This window comes from Labrus mixtus, chromosome 9, assembly GCF_963584025.1.
Source record: "Labrus mixtus chromosome 9, fLabMix1.1, whole genome shotgun sequence".
In the NCBI taxonomy this organism is placed as follows: domain Eukaryota; kingdom Metazoa; phylum Chordata; class Actinopteri; order Labriformes; family Labridae; genus Labrus; species Labrus mixtus.
In genome coordinates this window covers 17,276,171-17,292,331 of record NC_083620.1, presented here as the reverse complement: position 1 = coordinate 17,292,331, position 16,161 = coordinate 17,276,171, and the positions used below count along the sequence as shown (strand labels likewise).

Genomic DNA, 16,161 nt, shown 5'->3' with positions numbered 1-16,161 from the left:
TGGAAAACGTGTTGACAGCATACAGTCACACACGCATGCACACACACACACACGCGCGCACGCACGCACACGCACACGCACACACACCTTCTTAACAGTATGTAGTGAGAACATTTTGGCCATAAAAATGAACACAAACTACACATATTTCCTTTTTCAACAGAATTCCCGTAAACTCCGAATGTTTGCCTTTACAATCCTCAAGTCAAAACAGGTTCACATTTACAGATCAATAGCATTGCAGACACAACAGACAGTGGATGCTTTTCCCCTCCCTTCTCCGTGCTGCTTTGCAAGCTGAATATTTTATCACATCTGATCAACATTCCTTTAACTTTTTTTCTCACAGCTTTTCATCTGATAAGCTGCAATCAAACTAGATAGAAAGACTAAAGTGGGATCAAATTACCTCTCCGTTTCTCCTAGTGTTTTCAACTTTCCCCTTGGCTCAGACTCGGGTTTGTTAGACCACCTGTGCTGTTAAAGCTGTGGGTGGGACCCGCTCAGATCATTACTTTTGACAGCCACTAATAATGGTGCAGGGATTTGTAAAGGATCGCAAGTATTAATAATACTGTAAATCAAACCAACAAAACTCAACTCTGAATTCAACCTGAGGCCATGTACTGAAACTAGATTAACAAAACCATAAATATATGAAGTGAGTATAACAAAAAAAGAACAATTAAAGCCATTTTGAGTTGGATTTATACATTTCTAACGTTGTTATCACCAAGTGGAAAAGTAGAATATTACCTAAATTGATCTAAGGACTGTCCAAACGTTGACCAGGTCTAAATATGTTAAATAAAATAAATACATTAATAGTGTTCAAATGATATGAAAAAGAGTATGTCATATTATAGTCAAAGAAATTGAGGCTCCTCTCCCCAAGGAGTACCAGTCCTCTTGTTCTAACAGTAGAATTATCAATCCTATGCGTCCAGAAGAAGCTTCCCAAAGTCTGAACAAATCTCTACTTGTGTAAAAAACTTGACTGACAGTTAAAAGTCGAACTCACAGTCAGGATATCTCAAACTCTACTCCCTTCTCTTTTTTGTTCTTGTGATTTTTCCAACATGATGGTAATGCAAAACCAAATCAGTGACTCACTAACACTTTAGTGCAAATGGTTTGGTATTGGCATTGCTCAGTCATTATTTCTCCTTCAGGCTGATGAAACTATTGTAAAAAATGAATGTGTAACGTTAGAAAACAGTCAATTTTATAGCAACAAAAGGTGATAATGAAGGAAAATCATCAAAATATATAACCAGGGTTTTGTTCATTAGATACAATTGATAAAATAAAATGATGAATTTGATCTAATGAACAAAACTTCATTATTCTAGAGGCAAGTAATCACATACATAATGACATAACATGTTCTGAATGCTCCAAGTCCCAAAGTTTCAAAGTTATGTTTTATATAGTATCAAAAACATGTTATAAATGTTTTGTTTTAACGCTGTAAAGCACTTTGAATCGCTCTATGCATGAACAGTGATCTATAAACGTGCCTTGCCACTTTGGTGGCTGTTTAAAAAAGTTATTGTGTTGTGGATTACCTACCTTTAAACTTACGCCATTGCAATGTTGAAATAATATGACTGCTATCGTGGCTTTGTTTTTGTGTGCATCATGTAGAAAACCCCTTTTCAAATGTCACCTCAAACGTGCCACACCTTCTTTTGCATGCTGAGGTCTAATATCATGCAAAGCTGGTGAAAGAAAAATGAAACGCTGTTTTAACAACCATCGGGGTGCTTTTGTGAAAGATACAGTATTCACTTTCACACAACAATGACTAATGGATATCAGTTACTCTAACCATAAACCATAAAAGCGTTTGAATCTTTTGATGTAGATGCTGAAAAGGTAAAGACAGTCTGAGGGTTGGAGGGACTTAACAACAAGACTAGCAGAGACAGAGACAGAGAGAGAGGGAGAGAGAGAGAGGGAGTTTTAATAAAAGTGGTGTACATTGTTTCAACTTGTCACTCCTTTTATTTGTGTCTTGCACTGATTGAATCTTTGAGTGCTGTGCAGAATCCCTTTATGATAAGACAGCGTGTTGTTTAATCAGAGCGTTTCTACGAGTCATTGGCAATACACTGTCATGCCATGAGGACATTGTGTTGGGTAATTATAGTAGTTCAAACGCTCCAATATGTTTGCTCACTTTCTCATATCTCATCCACAATCTGTGCTCTACAGGGTTCTTTTTGTATTGCTTTGAGGTCATTAACGTTCATGTAGGATTATAGTCATGTACACACAAAAAATCAGATTTGTTCAGAAGAAGCAAGTTAAGCACAAAATCCAAGGAGTAACAATCAAGTTTATAGTTCTCCTCATTGATTTTGTTATGCACAAACAAACCTAAACTAAAAAGGCAGAATCAGGAGAGCATCAGGTGATTCATACTAGGTGTTTCTTGTTGTTATTAAGGGATTTCATTAGAGCTGTGCAGGTGGTTTTTGGGTGTGTGAGATGAGGCCAACAGGTGAGGCAACATATTGCCAACATATTGCCAAAAGAAACACAACACTGTGGAGTAGCTGGAGGAAAACCACCCAGATCTGAAAGGGAAGGTGTATTTAGAGACTGAGGAGGTGGGCGTGACACAGGCTGAAATAAGTGGCACCTTTGGGTGGTACACAACAGGATAAAAAGTCATATTTCAACACATGTCGACTGTATACTTGCCCCCGAGTTTAAAATATGGCAATAAAATTCTTCTGAATCGGGATGATGGTCACATGGGGTAGCAGGAATGCGCAACAATTAGGGATATGAAGTTCATGCAGACTTATTATGGAAAATGAAAGAGAATGTGTTGAGATGTTATGTGCATACAAACACATCCTTGGCTTAAAAAATATGTATCAATGTAGGACACTCAAAAGTCTAACCGTACATGTACAAAATGTTACGCAATGTTTTGTGACAAGTAAAACAAGATGTACAAAAAACATTAAAGTAAAAAAAATCTTGAACTAAGATTGAACTAATGTGAGTATGTCTGTGTTTACATTCTTGACTTCATAATAGCTATATGATGAATTAGTAGCTATATAGAATAACCAGTATACACGACCACAGGGAACTAAAAAGGCACTTACTGCAGTCTGTTTCAGTCTAATAACACATTATCAGAGTTCAAGTGTAAGTTTTGTACTACATTTTTTTGGCTCTTAGTTTCACAATATTACTGATTCTTCTGATCATTTAAGAACATCTTTAAATTCCTGTAATTGTAAAATCAGAATAGCTTCTAATCCTGTGTTGCAGCAGATCAATCTACATGACAAATGAGCGAACAGGTGAAGATTGTGTAACACAATTAAAAGCTCTACAAAAAAAGTTTTGTGCAAATTTTATTATCCGGGGGGGGAAATCAAATTAAATGTTTATCTACAGTATATAACACATGTCACGTACAGGCATTCAAAGCACACGAGAGGTCAGTTTATATCCAGTAGTTGCGTAATCATTTCTGTATTTTGGTATTATAAGGACACAGTCAGCAGGAGTTTTTCCACTTGATATTCTTCAGCATCAAATACATCCTGCTTCACTCGTTGTTATTGCAATTTTTTTTTTTTAGTAATCTAACAAACCTTTCAACATCTTCAACTCGGTCAGACTTTGGGTAAAACGCTCTACTGCGTGGCTTTATTATAAATGGAGGTTAAAGAACACACAGAGACTTATGCTGTTTTATTGAACTGCTTTTTGTGTGTGAACAAATAAGAAAATGAGGTGCAAATTATACGGAAAACACTCAGTGCATCATATCAGTCAAACATATATTGCTACATTGAGGTGAAAACATCCCACTTTGGTGCATTTCAGTTTTTCTAATGAATTGGGAAGAAACAAATGGTTATGTTTGCAGAAATGTTTTACTGTTTTACTAAACATTTGCTACATGAGGCTTTATCTGCTGCCATTTTATACTTTCAAAATGCATGGTAATCAACCTGTAATTTTTTTTTTGTATTTTTGGAAAAAACTGGCCCTTCACACCCTTGAGTCACTATGAAAAGAGAAAAGTAGAGAGAACAACATAAACACCTTAAATATGCAGAGAGGTCGCAGGGTCCCTCTCTGTTACATCCAGTGCAAAAAGTCTAAGTCAAAGTTCAAGATACGCCATATTGACGCCTAAGTTTAGTTCAGTATGTAGCCATGAAGTCTCGTTTCTCTCCCGGCTGATCCATCTGTCGTCTGGGAGTGGCGCAGGTCGTCTTCACTGAAGCCTCAGTCAGGTTTTTTAAAGTCTGCCCTTAATTTGAACACGAAAGAAGACCCCTGCAGAGGAAATAAAGGCTTTGATGAGGCGGAGAGACACAGCAGCATGTTGAGGAGGAAAGCAAAAACTAAAAACTAGGTTTACACATCAACTCATTAACCGAGAGCTGTGCCTAGATAAGCACAAACCATGCCCGACCGCCAAAGACAGGGTGGTAATCACCAACGACAAACAAAGACTGTTGGAATGAAGCTGTCTCTTCAGAGCTATGAGTGAGAAATGGCCTTCCTGTTTGTGGAAAGTCAAAACTTACTCAGAGTCCAGAGACAACTTCAGTCCATATCCGTGGAAAAGTTCAAGATAACATGACAGAAAAGAGGGTTTAGTATGTTGTCACTTAAAAAAAAGGATACATGTTGTATCAGAGGGAAAAAAATGAGCAGCAATTTCAGCACTTTAGTTTCCGCCATCATAACATTTCTGTTATTTATACAGACTCAAAAAATGTGCCTATGTTATTAGTTTAATCCTTATTTATATTAGGCTCAGGTAAAACAATTTAAATGTCTTGTTTATTTTGTTTATTTTAGTGGGGAATCCAAAGTGATATAAGTGCTGCTCATTCATAAAGATCTGGCTACAGTAAAGAGCAGCGTTGCTGTGAGGAGGCAGGAGAGAGGCAGAGACAGAGTGCACTCATTAAACTAACACTTAAGCACAACCAAGGAGTCAGTGTCTTTTACTTACACATATACCACTGGACTCACTCACTGCAGAGTTTACTTCTTCTTCCCGCCTAATGACATATTTTCAGTTTTTTTCTTCTGTGCCTCATTGAACAAAAGACACACCTTTATGTTAGCAAGTGGTTTGATGCAAGTGTGACCCCACCCAGCTAAAAACAAGGTGCATCACTGATTGTTCTGTTTGTTTTATGCCCGGCCCAGTTAAATAGCTTGAACTTAGTAGATTGATTTGATTTGTGGTTTACATAATTCCTCCTTACAGCAGTAAACCTGCTTTATTACCATTTTTCAAACCAAATTTTATTTGGGATGTTGGGACATAATACACCCTGAGCTCATATCATTTTACTGCATGATAGAAGCCTTAAGAAAAAGCAAAGATTAATAGTTTGATAAATCACTAAAACCCCAAAGAAAGAATCTGGTCACAATGTTATGATTATAAGCATTGATTACTTTCTACAGATTTAATTAGCCATCTTTAACTCTAGCGTCATATGGGAGCAATGTGTAAAAGATAACGGTCCATTGACTAGCCACGTGATGTGACAATAGATGTAAGGTTCTGTATTAGGCCCCTTACTGTTTAATCAATACATCAATGATCTACCAGCAGAGTTAAAAAGATAAACCTGAAAATTTATGCTGATGAAGCTGCTACATACACACATGCTAAAACAGCTTAGCTAGCTGGATTGTCCATTCATGGCTTCTGTAGAAACATGGCGGTTCAACATGGCAGACTGAGTGGAAAAGGTCATACTGTCACTGTGTTTATGATAGAAAGTTAGTTCTAAGGTTCTAAGGTTACTTTACTTTCAGGTGATTCTACACTTATAAAAACATGTGTATTTATTAGTATCATGATCCCTTTAGGCAAGTATGGCCCTCTGACTTTCACACACTGGTCATTTAACACAGAAATTGTTTTTTTGTTTTTTGTTTTAATTTCTAGATTAGATATTTCAGATATAATTAAGTGCTAGCTGTTACCTGGTGTTTCCTGTCTTTGCTATACTAAGCTTAGCTAACATGTTGCAGCTAGCTGTAGCTAGCCCCCTGAACAAGAAATGATAATACTTCTCATCTCTTCCATAAAAAGAACATGTGTAGTTTCACTCAGAAAATGTCTCTAACTAACACTAACACTGATGTCCAAACCATTTTTACTACAGCTTTTCAGTATTACATCAAAAACAATCCTACATGTGAGATGTCAGCTGGGAACTGATGTGTGTTTGATGTGTGTTTGACTCATTTCGTAGTGACTTTAGCTATGCTACTTACCAAACAAGCACACATTTACTACTAATTGCTCAATTTTGCTGAGTGTCAGGGGATTACACAGAGATAGATAGAGAGAGATAGATAGATAGAGAGAGAGAGAGAGAGAGAAAGCGAGAGAGATAGAGATAGATTGATAGAGAGAGAGAGTGATAGAGATAGATAGATAGATAGATAGAGAGAGAGAGTGATATAGATAGATAGAGAGAGAGAGAGAGAGAGTGATAGAGATAGATAGATAGAGAGAGAGTGATAGAGATAGATAGATTGATAGATAGATAGATTGATAGAATAGGTTCTACCTCTGTCATAGCGTCATCGATCTGTTTCAGCTCCTCGTAGTGGTCACGAGAGTCTCTCAAAGGTTGAACCATGATCTCCTCTATTTGAGGGAAAAGCTGTTGGACAACACAGTGAAAGCATTAGGCCCTAGGCCCACTTGTTTATCAGTTTGTGTATTTATCGAGGAACACTTGTACACACATTATCTTACCTTCATGACAGTCTCAAACATTGGGATGAGAACAAACTTGATAAATCCGATCTGAGCTGTGGGTTTGGTGACTTTATCTCTGTCCATGAAGGGAGCCACGGGGAGACCCTCCGACTTCTCCCTGTCACTCTGGGAGGCACACAAGTGGAATACTTTCATGTTATACTGAAAAATGTAACAAAATCAGCTGTATTCTTCTCACAATGTACTCTGTCCTTCATCAGTCAACCTGAAATGTCTTTATTTTAGTCACCTGCATGAAGTACTCCTCCAGCAGGCAGTCCACCCAAGGCTCTGCGACATCAGTTGGCCTCACTTCGTTGGAAATATCGCAGCACTTGATCAAAACCATCTTCAGCTGCAATCATACACACACTTGTCAAAGCGAGCATGCAGTACTCCAAACAAAACCAGGATAAGAAGCATTATTATCATTAAAGTGGATAACCTTTTTTCAGGACATCTAGTGTATTCTTGTATCTACTTTTCCAATTACATTAATACAATCTGTTTGGAAAAGTCGACAGATAAAGGAATGTTGAGGACACATCTTGAATGTGCAGGGCAGTAAACAGCTGATCTTATCAGCCATAATGTATACGTACACAAGTCACATGCTCTTCATTGGTGAAGTCAAAGTTGTCCACTTTGTGCTTGAAGGAGTCTAGTATCTCCCCGTGTCTGGCCATGTCTGTGGCCAGAATGAGGGTGATAATCGCCTGGAAATATATATAAAAAAAACAGCTGAGATTTAATTAATGTGACTTAATTTATGTGATATAACCCACATAGTCTTCAAAGTTACATGTAAATACTAGAGCTTTTCATCTCACCTGTCGGATCTGTTTAAACGCCTCTGGATCCACATTTGCAAAGATGTTGCACTCCGGCAGAGAGAGGATCTGGAAGGCCACGGCACAGTGGTGGTTCTCCAGGGGGGATATGTCGTTGTAGCGCACTGCCAGCTCTGTGCGGGCATTGATTTGGTAACTGATGGATGGATGACACAGGTGAATGCATGGATGGACAGTTAATTCATATAAAGCTTACCTGACAATCCTCGCCTGTCTGAAACCTTTGACAAAAACATGGTGATAATCTGAATGTTTTCATACCTACACTCTCTTCATGCTGAACTAGTTTCACAGTTCACTGACATCAGTGTTGTGCAGAAGATGTCAAAACAGACTGGGGTCAATGGGCATCCGCATTACCCTTTCTTTCAACACCTCTACAGAAAGGACAGTGAGTCTTACGTGTTATTGTAGCCAGGGTGGTCCAGGTCATGACACACCGCAGCTGTCATTAGGATGCCCATATCTGTGAGAGTCAGCTTCTCCTGGAAACATGATAAATGTAAATTACCGTAATACAAACGGAAAGACTATTAGTGTGAAAAATGTATTATTTGATTCTACAGAAGTATGACTGTGTCATTTTGTGGGTGGATTTCTGACAGTTTTCTGTGGTGAACATGGAGGATCATTCCCTCGTGTAATGAACTTGACATGCATGCATGAACCCTTATCAAAAAGCTTGCACTGTACCTGTAGGTCGCAGAGGTGGATCATCCCATACATCATCTGACTGACGCAGAAACAATGACGGAAGTTGTGAAAAGGGTTGATACGGTAGTTTTCCTGAATTGCCAACTAAAGAGAGAAGAATTTTCATTGAGTGAGTGACTTTTCAAAGTGAAGTAGATTCAGCCAACAAAGCAGTGTACAAATAAAGTATGCTTCACCAGCCAGCGTTTGAGCGTAATGGGGTTCATGTTGAATTCCTTCACCAGTCCCAAGTCATGGTACATGTACTCCAAACAACTCAGCATCTGCAGCCACAAAAGAAGAGCCAAGAACTGTAGACTCTCTTGGGTTAACATGGAATGGAAACAGCTGATTGAGTTTTTTAGAGGCAATATCAGCAAACCTCGTTATGTTCCCAGTGCCAGACATCAAATGTTGGCTTCTTGAGTGCCTCGATAGTCTCCTGAGACAGTGTGTACTGTAATGCCAATAAAGAAGGCCATCAGAACTTCAAAAGACTCTGTACAGATGAATGAAGTTAACTTTATCGAACAGTAATTAAGGTATTAGTCCTGGTGGACATACCTTTGGGTAATTGGGGACATCTCGTCTAGGAGTGACCTTCTTTCCGTCGTCTGAGAAGTTGTATTTGCATGGACAGTTTACTCTGAATTTAAAAGAGAAGAAAATTCAATCAACAAAATCAATGATTTGTTTTCCTGTACCATTTCACTTATATATCTATAACTTTTTTATTCACCTGCCACCACCTCTTGAAGTCATCTCATCTCGAAGCTTCTTCAGTTCATTTTTACACCTCTCGATCTCGACCACCTTCAAACCCTCCACTGTTAGAGGACAACAAGAAAGCTAAGGCAGTGGTTCACCAACTTTTACTACTGGTTTTTAGCCTTACATTTACCTGGAAGTCCTCTCACAAAAATGTCCATGCTTTGCTAGCAGTGAAAAACGTCCATGTTTTGCAATATCAATGATTGTTTTTTTGTTAAGCCACCCCGTCATAACTTCAGGCCACCACAAGGGATCCCACACCATACTTTGGGAATCACTGGCTTACAGAATCTTTTTCCATTAGCTGAATTTCTTATTTTATGGATGTTTAAAAATTGTACAGGAAATTGTACCACTCACGTTCGACTCTCTTCTCCAGCATTGCTAGCCTGTTGGTGACCTCAGTCTTCAATTCGTTGATGCGAAAAGCTCTGTGATCAGAAAGTGTGATTAGGAAGGGGGTGGGAATGAATGACAAAGATTTCATATGGGCCACTGGCAATTTAAGGACAACATAAGACTGTAATGGGGCCGACAAAATGGTGAAAGATCGTATTGCCTGATTTAACGTGCCTCTGTGGGTAGCAGCATGTATTATCATTGAGAGTCAGTGCTGCCAGGTATGTGTGTGTGAGGTATGTGTGAGAGTAGAAGGGCGGGCAGGCTTCAGCAATAACATAACACAACATAACATAAACAACAGAGGTGTTACCTGCTGAACTGATCAGCCACCTGGGAGAGCACGTTCTGAAACATGTCCTCCTTATCTGCAGAGATAATTAAATCCAGGTTATCATCAGCAATTACACTTTTATATTTGTTGTTGTACATGATCTGTTTGTGTCGGTGGACTACAGAAAAATAAAACTGTTGCTCTCAATTTACCTCCAAGATTACCAGTAGACAGAGGGACAACTTTGTACAAAGAGCTGTGAGAGCAGAGGAGAAATGATGACTTATCAGCTGAACACTTTCTGTACATTGCCTCTGCAGAAATTTACATTTGACAGACCGTTTTCACCTCAAACATCACGTTTTGCTTTTATTATTTAGTACATAAAGATCTCAAACAGCTTCTAAATTATTATTCAGGTGAGAGTGATATGTCATTAAATAATCATGACCTAAGTTTATTAAATTTATTGGGGGAAAACAGTAACATGAGGGGAAGGTTTGAAAAAGCTAAGATGACAGAAATCATACAATGTGATAATCACTACAAAAACCAACGTCATCATTTGTTACTTTGGGGAGTTGGTGGGCATGGTGGGATCAATGGAGACCAAGGCCCCTTCTGGGTCCACCATCATGATAGCAGTGTTCCTGAATTGAGAGTAAAAGAAACAAAATATATGAAGAGGAAAGACAGTACGTTCTTATAACTCTCTTTTATGCTTTATATACTATCAATGAAAATGTTTGAGTCTAGTGAAAATGAAGTGCATTCCAACTATTTCTGAGAGGTAAGAGAAGGTTCAATATGACATTGAAGTTAAATCGAAATTTAGCATGCATTTATGCTATGACAGCAGTTCTTAAAAATAGCACCCTTTTACTTTTTACACCCTTTAATTTGGCTTATATATTAAACTTTATATGTGCATTTATTAGCCTTATATTCTAGACAAGTATACCAACATTGCATTGGCATTAAAAGTAATGCGACTGAAGGGCAGCTGAGTTCACTCATCACTTATCCTCGTCTGCATTAGCACGGTTAATGACATGCAGGTTAAGTGTGAATGCACAATAGTGGTTGCTTTGCAGAATCTTCCCATGGCCATAGATAGGGACTGATGTAATCGCATATGAATAAATCTTAATAGATGTACAAAAACAAAAAAGGGAGGAAAAAAACTACCAACCTGGGTATGTTGGAGGAGGAACACAGAAGCTCCTTGATGTCACATGGGCTGCAGTGCCGACTGAACACCACCTGCGGAATCAAAACGGTTCTCAACCTGCTCTGCAACAAGTCTAATGCTCCCTTCATTTATCTTTTTAACTTTAATGAAATAACTGCAGAAGCACAAGATTTTCATTGATTGAGGGTTAATTCACTGATCAGAGACATTTTTTAAATTAAAACAAACCGTGACCCACAAATTGCTAACAGAGCTATCTGTTTCCATGTTTTGCAGAAGCACACCTGCACACAAACAGCTGCTGTGCTTTTGCTTTAAGGCCTCTGTGTTCTGTCAGCGTGGAAAGGATATCAAATTTCATGTCTCTTGCAGACAAATGTGTCACATGGGAATGTAAAGTCGGTTCCTTATTATGGTTGAATGGTAAATGAGTTGGACTTGTATAGCGCTTTATACGTAGTCTTCTGACCACCTAAAACGCTTTTTACACTATTTCACATTAACTCATTTACACCACGTACACACACAATGTGTTTGTAGTGTCCTATACATAGAGGCTGCTACGACAAGTGCCCAACTATTACTATTTCAAATGCATTCTCTCGCTGCTGACTATGCAGATGGAGCAATTTGGGGTTCATTGTATTGCATAAGTATACTTCAACATGTGACGTCAGGAGCAGGGGATTGAACCCCCAACCTTCCAGTTGAGAGACGACCGTCTCTACAGAGGAACCACCCTCTTGACCAGTAAGGTCAGAGAGAGCAATAAGAAGAAGAGAAGGACAGCTGGACTGTGAGCAAAATTATCCATGCCTGTTATGCAATCAGCCCAGTTTAGAGGCCTTGTTTATTACAGTATATCTCAAGAGAGTATCAAATCTACCCATGGAGTCTGTGCTAGCCCAGAAATCCTGTTCACAAACTGTGATCTTTCATCTCAAGCTGAGCAGGTGTAGCAGACAAACATTCAGCCTCAGGCCGTGGGCTCGGGGCTCTTGAATAGACATGTGTCATCTCCAGCTTTGTACTTGAACCGCACTCTACATCACCAGATCAACAAGTGCTCCATTTCTCTGAATGTTAGGAACGCTGAAACATGAGACTCAAGCTTTAAACCATTTGTGACAACTGTTAAAATGTTCTCAAAGCTGTTCCTCTACTCTCATTATGATTGAAAAGCTCACATAAGTAGCCGACATATTATTCTGTTCATGTTTTTTTTCTATATCATCACTGATTTAAGTCTTAACTTGATTAACGTGTAAAGATAGAAATAGATCTTGATTCATATTTTCACACATATACTCCAGAGCTTTAACACCACAGTTAAAGCTGTTGACAACAGGTGTTTGATTATGTCAGAAACACCTATAACACAACCTGCTCTGCATCAGCTTCTAATTGAAGCACCTTCGCAGGTGAGGTGTGTCCACTGGGAAAACCTGCCATGTGATAAGAAGGGTTCTTACAAACTGGACTTATTATTTGCTGTGGTTAAAATTGTGTAGAGATGGTTTTAAAATAAACCCATTAATAAAAATATATTTTTTATCAAACTGGAGAATGCATTTCATCGGATTGTCGTATTGCCAAATATTTTAATTTTGTGTTTGATAGCAAATGTAAAATATCAAATGTTTATTTTCATCATATAACTTTGTAAAAATGTTTAATTGCAAGGTAAAAAAAAAAATAAAGTAATTGAAATCATTGCATTTGTTCTTAATCATATTCAGATTTACGAGACTATGAATTTATGTGAAGTTAACTATATTCTTCTACATCCAACATGTCCATTCTACTCAGCAGAAAACACATTGTAAAAATATGTTTCTGCCAAAATGCTTCACTGACAATAGGAGGGAACATAATTTTACAATAAATGATAAAAAATGTTTTTTTTTTTTTTTAGTATTACAAATCTCTTTAAATAAACCCTGGAACTGGACCCACCTTTTGTATTTTCCCATCTACATCCAGGTAAATGGTTTTAGGGGCGTAGGAGGAGGAGCTGGAGCCCATGTTGACCTCCCTCTCCTCTCTAATGCACCTGCAGAGATTCTGGCTTATAGAGCCCCAATCAGCAAACCTGCAGAGCCGGTAACCAGGGTGTTTTCCTGAGGTGCCACTAAAGAAATGGATGAGGTGAAAACATAATATTTTTTCTCATTCAAGAAGATAGTGCACACATGCTTGATAAAAACACTAAGTCATGACCTACGGAGAGATTAAAAAAACAGCATCAGATTATGATTTGCAATTGAACAAAATGTAAATAACAAACTTTTTACTTTTCGGAAATTTCTAGTAAAAAGGAAACAAAAAGGCAAAGGAGTATTGATGCAAAACGTAGAGTAACACACGTATATATATATATATATATATATATATATATAGATATAAAGCATAACTTTACAGAGTTTATAAAGCAATAATTATTTAATTGACAAAAATCAACAGCAACAAATGTGTAAAACTCACAGAGTCAGCGATGCAGCTACCCCCTCTGGAAACTGAAGGATAAATCCCAGGTGCTGAGGATGCAGCTGACTCACATGCTCAGAAACAAACAGACAAAAGAAAGAGCTACAGCAAGAGAGAGAGAGAGAGAGAGAGGATGTGCGTGATGGTGTAGGTGAGGAAGGGTACGTATGAGGGAGCTGAGGGGGCATGGAGTAATATCAATACAACAGACACTCTTAATGGTTTCTAAGAGACGGTTGCTATGGAGAGAAAAAAAAAGAAACCTAATGTCTTAAGTGGTGCAGGGCTCTTACCTGCACTGTTCCTTATCTACATAGTCTAATTCACTGGGTATGAAAGGAGAAAAAACATTCAGCTTGATCAAATATTGAAGCTAAAGTGTGTACTATAGTGTTATCAGATTGAAACCTGGCTTTAAAATTGTATTATACCAGGGTTCTATTGAAAACACTGATTATTACTTGCCCTAAAGGTCAGCAGTGCACAAACAAATTGTTGATTATAGCACTCAACGATACATGGAAAATTATATCTTATCATGGGGACGCCACTTCTAACCGAGTTGGTCCCTAATTTCGTGTAAATACATTAATTCTGTTCTGTATTCATGTATACATTTGTTTGTTTGCATATCATATTGATTTATATGTATTTTTTATTTTTTTATGGACATGTTTGTGTGTGTGTGTGTGTGTGTGTGTGTGTGTGTGTGTGTTTCTGTTTCTGTGTGTGCGTGTGTGTGTGTGTGTGTGTGCGTGTGTGTTTGTGTTTGTGTGCGTGTGTGTTTGTGTGCGTGTGTGTTTCCCCAGTCCACTCATCCACTTCATGGTTGAGAGCAGGTCCGGCAGATGGTTTGGTCAGATGAGTTCAGCTGAACACTTGAGGAAATTGGATGTGGAAGTGTTTTTTATTTTTGGCAACAATTTCAAATGGACTCAGTCAAGAATTAAATAGATATAGGTTAAAACACACATCATAATCAAATATCATAGGTTTATTCTTGTTAAGTAAATTTGAGTGAATTTTCATATTCCAAAATGATCTTTTGGGACTTTACAGTCTGAACAAGATACACCATGTATGATTCCTGGCAGAGCTCTATTCACTCTCCCTACTTCATTGACTTAAAGAAGCCATTGCTCTGTTAGCCACCTTTAATGGACCACTGCAGGTCCTGACAAGACACACTAGAATAGGCTAGATAAGAGCTTTCTAACAATATAGACACCTTCCTCTACTGGGAATACCAGCTCAACAGGTTGGTGTGAACAGGGACATTAGTGAGAAGGCTTGACCAGGCAGGAGAAAGGAAGTCATTAATTTGAGCTGGATAGCATCATACATCAGCTCTATTCAACTCATAGGATACCTATTCCCTACAGATAGACTCATACACATGCACTGTATGCACACAGATTAGATCTTTCTCCCAAGGGTTTAATAAGCTTCCAGGCTCCTCTGCTACACTGGAGGAGAACTGAAACACGACGGTCAGACTGTATGACTGAAAGAGAGCGGAAGATCCGAATAGATGAAAAGCTATTTCAAAGCCCAGTAAGAATGGCTTACTTTCATTATCAGAGGACATTTAATTTCTCCATTGACTGTAAACCACAAGTGATTATGCACATATTTGTGCGCTTGCATGTCCCTGTCCATGATGCTGTATGTATATTCATGAGCCCATGTGCCGACGAATACATTTTGTTTCAAATAGAACAAAGACAGCAAAGCTCAGATCAAAACGGGCAGCTCTAATATGCTGATGTAACCACAAGACTCATCACACCTTTAGTAACAGAAGATAGATTTCAGGATAAAAGCAAATGAACAAAATCCTGCAGCTTTTCATGACAAAAGGTGTCCAGCTGGACCTCTAAAGGGAACACATTATCCTGATAATAATGATGGGGCCAGGCCATGGTGTGCGGCTGCATTTGTGTGCATTAGTATAGCCTTTCACAGGCTTGCACCACTCTTCTGAATACATCTTTTAATCTTAATTTTTTAGATGTTGTTATTCCAGGCACCCTGGCAGCAGTATGAAGGGTGCTGAAGAAAAAATAAACAGCAAATCAAGTAGTTCTTTCTGTTATTCAAGGCTTCCACATACTGTTAAGCCACTTGTTCGTGCATAATCAAGACGAGATGAAATGGAAAATCAATTGAAAGCTACATCATTGCATGACCTATACTGATTGTAAGACAGACCTGTAAGTGCTGGCCAAACGGCTTGATCCTAAATTACCTCTGCATTTCATTTAAGATGTACTGTTTCATTTGTCTGCAGTCACTCATTGATGACATCTTTAGGTAAAGCAAAATTTAAAAGGCAGTGCAAACATAACATGAGACTATACCTTCAAAAAAAGTCTCCTGTCAACTACTTCCCTTTCAAGTATAAAGAAATACATAATTAACATAATGGCTAGATAAAATATACATTTACAACCTTCCAATTTAGAACTCTTCCCTTCAAATTTGAGGATTAAAAAAGAAATGTGTGGGCGACACCTAGTGGACTGGAATAGAAGTACATTGAGCTCAGCATGGCAGCATACATTCATTCCCCCAAAAAGCGCAAAAAAAAGGAAAAGATCTTTATCATATGTGTGTAGATTACTGATAAAAACAAAATAAGATGCTAAACCAAGTTTTTTTTCTTCATGGTTTTGATTCAGAATGTTTTAAAATTGATGACAGCCACAAA

At 38.2% G+C, this 16,161-nt stretch overlaps 1 protein-coding gene across 3 annotated transcripts; it reads right to left on the bottom strand.

Annotated features, from left to right (window-relative positions):
* Positions 1-3,363: 3,363 nt before the first annotated feature.
* On the bottom strand, positions 3,364-13,601 carry pde9ac (phosphodiesterase 9ac). 3 transcript variants are annotated; one of them, XM_061046611.1, is made up of 20 exons: positions 13,449-13,601; positions 12,921-13,095; positions 10,965-11,035; positions 10,345-10,422; positions 9,985-10,028; positions 9,812-9,866; positions 9,460-9,530; positions 9,068-9,155; positions 8,893-8,974; positions 8,711-8,785; positions 8,526-8,612; positions 8,329-8,433; positions 8,038-8,120; positions 7,615-7,771; positions 7,387-7,500; positions 7,035-7,139; positions 6,782-6,910; positions 6,591-6,686; positions 5,006-5,088; positions 3,364-4,317 (listed from the first exon to the last, which is right to left on the bottom strand). In XM_061046611.1, exons 2-19 carry the CDS (start codon positions 12,987-12,989, stop codon positions 5,038-5,040), a joined length of 1,560 nt encoding a protein of 519 aa, XP_060902594.1. In that variant the 5' UTR covers positions 12,990-13,095; positions 13,449-13,601; the 3' UTR covers positions 3,364-4,317; positions 5,006-5,037. The 3 variants fall into 3 exon arrangements, with proteins under 3 accessions (XP_060902594.1, XP_060902596.1, XP_060902595.1); XM_061046613.1 differs by having other exon boundaries at positions 5,006-5,082; XM_061046612.1 differs by lacking the exon at positions 5,006-5,088.
* Positions 13,602-16,161: the final 2,560 nt, after the last annotated feature.

What these genes read in the sequence shown, in the direction of transcription:
- pde9ac (XM_061046611.1), bottom strand. Translation starts at nt 12,989, where the DNA reads ATGGGCTCCAGCTCCTCCTCCTACGCCCCTAAAACCATTTACCTGGAT. An exon ending in GCTGGAGAAGAGAGTCGAAC is followed by an intron (nt 9,156 to 9,459) that starts GTGAGTGGTACA and finishes GTCCTCTAACAG; the next exon opens with TGGAGGGTTTGAAGGTGGTC. An exon ending in ATGTCCCCAATTACCCAAAG is followed by an intron (nt 8,786 to 8,892) that starts GTATGTCCACCA and finishes TTGGCATTACAG; the next exon opens with TACACACTGTCTCAGGAGAC.